This window comes from Pecten maximus, chromosome 15, assembly GCF_902652985.1.
Source record: "Pecten maximus chromosome 15, xPecMax1.1, whole genome shotgun sequence".
Lineage (NCBI taxonomy): Eukaryota > Metazoa > Mollusca > Bivalvia > Pectinida > Pectinidae > Pecten > Pecten maximus.
Genome location: NC_047029.1, coordinates 23,883,925 through 23,888,231, shown reverse-complemented (window position 1 = coordinate 23,888,231; position 4,307 = coordinate 23,883,925). Strand labels below are relative to the sequence as shown.

At 34.4% G+C, this 4,307-nt stretch overlaps 1 protein-coding gene across 1 annotated transcript in view; it reads left to right on the top strand.

The window, feature by feature from the left end:
• Positions 1-438: 438 nt before the first annotated feature.
• LOC117343900 overlaps positions 439-4,307 on the top strand; it is a 100,316-nt gene continuing 96,447 nt past the window's right edge. Inside the window, exons 1-2 of the mRNA XM_033906451.1 lie at positions 439-512; positions 2,656-2,754. Coding sequence (XP_033762342.1) covers positions 2,743-2,754 — 12 coding nt within the window. The 5' untranslated portion in view covers positions 439-512; positions 2,656-2,742. The remainder of the gene's footprint in view (positions 513-2,655; positions 2,755-4,307) is intronic.

The following is a 4,307-nucleotide window of genomic DNA, read 5'->3' as shown; positions in this document are numbered from 1 at the left end:
TTAATTAAAGTGTTTGTTGTTTATCTGCATCAGAAATATTTGATGTTGATAATGTAATTATCTTTGACCACAACAAATGGTTTTCTAAATATCAAATCTTTTCAATTGCGACATTGATTGATTGATTGATGGGGCTTAACGTCCTTGTTCCGGTTATAACCTTCAATTGCGACATATCCATATTTGGAAAATTAAATACCTGTAGCAAGGTGCACGTTTTTATGACGGGCGTTTTGATTGGCTGTTCTAAAATTAATGGATTTCTCTTTTCATGCATCTATTTCCTCAGTTTATCTTAACGAGTGATGTCATATCTTAACAGCGATGTACTAGTATAGTGACGTTCCTTGTCCTCAGGAGACATTTGGGTAGATAACGCAATTTTTAGTAACTTTCTATTTTTAGACCAGCCAATCACAATGTTCGTTACATATTCCATTTGCCAAGTAAACAAATATGGCTACAAGAAGACAATCACTTTGAGTGGATTCTTATAAGAAAGTTTTACACAGGTAATCATCTTCATTCTGAATACTACTGGCGATTTTGTAAGTTTAAGAAAACATGTTTTCATGTTCAGACACACGAGCTGTCGCTTTGTTTGTACGTTTACTAATTTGACTGAAATGCAACGGAAGTATTATGCATGCCGATCGAACATCGATACCACTCGGCACTCGACTTATCTGTCAAGATTTCAAAATCAATACCATTTTATGTCTTTTTTCATGGGATACCACACTGTGTCTCACATACGCTGAATATAAGTTATAAACCGCTCATGATGTAGGAGTCAGACACAACATAAATCCCCCAATAAAATACACTTTTTCTCTATCTTCAAACCCACACCCTTTGCAATAGATAGCATATACATTTGTATATATATATATACACTACAGTCTAAATATATATATAGGTCCAGGGGATCATACTTACGGGGCCCGGGCCCAACGTAATATGGATTTTATTTAATAAGTTAGATAATTTGATATAGCAGGAGGCAACTGACATCAGTTAATGTATTGCAATGTTACATTCAAACGAATAAGGAATAAGGATGCAAGAAGATGATCTTATTCATCTTTCCTGTAAGACTGCAGCTGCACTGCACATCCCCCAAATTGTCCAACACTGCTGTCACGGCCAGAGGAAACTTGGACTTGCATATGTTCCATAAAAACATTGTACTTGTATACATACTTACAATATTGTATAAAATATTAAATTGTTTCAGTTCACCAGCAAACTTTACAATAGTATACTGTTTAAAATACAAAATGATTATTTATAGATTTGCATCTAGAAAAAGATAGCCTTTAGTAAAAAGTAATTAGGCTATTTCTGTTCATTACTGATTAGTATTTATTTTGAATCATGTGAATGTTTCAGTTATCCTGATTATAAATACACAGAACTGGGCATCAAATTCAGTGTGTACAGAATGTAAATAAATTTATTATAAAGGTTTTAGGTTGTCTTATAATTACTGTCATTGATGACGCGATAGCCATGATCGTTGACAGTTTGCACTGTTTTAATGACTCAAATGAGGACAGTGTCACCTGTGCATTCCAGCTTGAACATCATATCATCCCCATGCACTAGAACATAAGATTAAGGTACAAAGACAGTAGAGAGTGATGTTGGATTGTTTCCCCAATGATGTACCAGCTGGGGCTGGTGGTTTTCCTCATTATGCATCAACATGGTAACTACAGTTAATGTTGTAGGTTATTTAAATGATTAATTTTCAGTTTCTGCTGGTAGGAATTCCCCTTTTACTTGACACAAGTTTCTGGTAGGACAGTGATGGACACACGAAATTTACTCAAATTCCCAACCCCACAATCATTTCAGGGTTTCCAGCTGGTCCTTGGGTTTAAACAGTTTCTGAATTTTAAATCAAATGTAATCATTCTTATTTTCAGGAACTCTGAATGGTTAAAATGTAAGTCAGAAAGACATATCCTGTAAAACCAAAGAATGAAAATTTTGAGGATCAAATCTAATAATACTTCCAAGGATGCCCTGTGAGTTTGTATAGAAACCAAAATTAGGATATGATTTTTAATGAGATTGTGGTTAGCTTTAAAGGAATATATCTGAAATATGTGTAATAACTATATATATAAGTCTTGCTACTGTGGTAGATAGAGTTTTAAACAAGATTTTAAACTATGTAGTCCATCTGAACAGTATTTCGTAAATTTTAAACATCACTTTTTTTTACCAGAATTGCATCATAGGTTTTCTTTTTTTTAAAGGGGCATAACTCTTCTTATCAAGTTTTTGTTTAAAGGGACATAACTCAACATATCTTAAAACGAACACATCTTATTTTACTACAAAATGTACTGGTATGTCATGCAATATATTATCCGATTCCTTATTTCTCGCCCCTGGAGACCCCCTATCCACCTTACATGCATGTGTCCCTATGTATATCTTTGACAACTTTCAATCAAGGCCTGAGGTAGAAGTGTGAATTTATGCAGTGATCTGCAACTCTGATGCAATATGTATCTATGGCTAGTATATATATGCAGCACAGTATGTGTCTAACTTTCTTAATTATAATTGATTAAAGTAAATACAATTTCTTAATTAAAATTAATTAAAGTTAATACAACAGTAATGTCATTTTCATTCCAGAGAAGAATTCAAACACACCATATTGACACTCAAATTTGAGGACATGAGCATGATGTATGTTGTGAAATCTCACCAAAGTTGGTAACCATGGATACACAGGTAAGCTTTTGTCAAATCAGGAAACTTTGTGTTTGGTTAGTTAGTTGAGAGGTATGTATTTTGATTTCAGAAAACTCCAGGGCAGAATATTTGAAGAAGAACATCCCCCATGGTTAGATGTGCAGCTTTATATTGGAATTTTCTCTAAATGTTAAATGAAAATGGGTTTTGTGATTGTGTGAATGTGAACTAAAGAAGGGAAGACTGCTTGTTAATACCCTACCAGTGAAATGGTGAAACTGGGGGGACTTGGTTTCCTCTCCATCCGTCTTTTATGTACATGCATACGTATGTACATAAAGCCAAAGTTTTTCAACGCCTTCACACCTTGAGAGAATTTGATCAAACTTTACACAATGATAAAGAACCGTTATATCTCAGACAATTTCAAATTTCTGGCATCTTGAGTCAAGTTCACTGTTCACATATGTTTAGAGGGGGCAGGTAGGGGACATGTATCATGTATTGTTATAGCAATACAGGTATGTTTGTTTCATTAATGTTCTTTTTTTCGATTTACACATTTAGTTTTTTCAGGGCGATTGTCATATTTATATCCAAACCAGAGAAAATGTCTAATAGTGTATTGTATTGGAAACTTGAAATAGATTAATCTTCCGATAATCAAGTAATTACTGTACAACATACAGTTGCTGCAATCTGAGGATGGATTGAATTACTTGAGTTTGTGAGACTATCTCCAACAGTGTATGTGTTGGCATGGCCTTCTGTACATTTGTACTGGATTTATCTGACAATAAGCCCACCCATATATAAGGTAAAACTGCTAACAAGAGCTATTTATAGTTGTCCTACAATAAGCCCAGCCCCTAGGCCTTCTTTCCCTATTTTGAGTTGCTTTATACCCCTGGACTTATTACAGGATAAATAATTTAAAACCAGCATCCATTACAGTAGGGAAACAATGAAGTAAAATTAATAAGAAAAAACTTAAATGACTTTCAGGGTATCTAGTAAACCCTGAAGAGTTTTTGACTTCCCAAAATGATATTGACTCTTGGGTTTAAAGGGACATGTCTATTTGACATGTTTTGACTTTTCTGATTTCTGAGAAATACCAGTAGTGATTTGTCTTCTATAATAACTAAAGATCAAGGGTCAACTGCATGCCCTGACTGGACAAAATACAAGAATATCACTTTAAGTAGAATAAGAACATTTATGCAGATTTAGTTTAACTGGGGAAAAAAAATCAATGCAGGTGTATTGAATTTCGCAGATTTTACAAAGGAAGAAAAAAAGAGAAGATGACAAATTGGAAAACTTTGCAACTGTAGATATATATGTAACTCCATGTAAATTTCTTGGTAACATAAATCAGCTTTGTGCAGGTGTTCCAACATGTACAGTGGTTCATATGCATGCGGTCGTCACAGTAGTGGTATCGGATGAGGCATAGCTTATCTTTGGTTTACAGGTTTATAAAGGTGTACACCTGTCCAGATTTGTGTTATCCGTCGCCCGAGGCCACACCAGACATGCTATCGTCATGATTGCATCTTGATCTGCAGTGAATTTAATTTAACACCTGT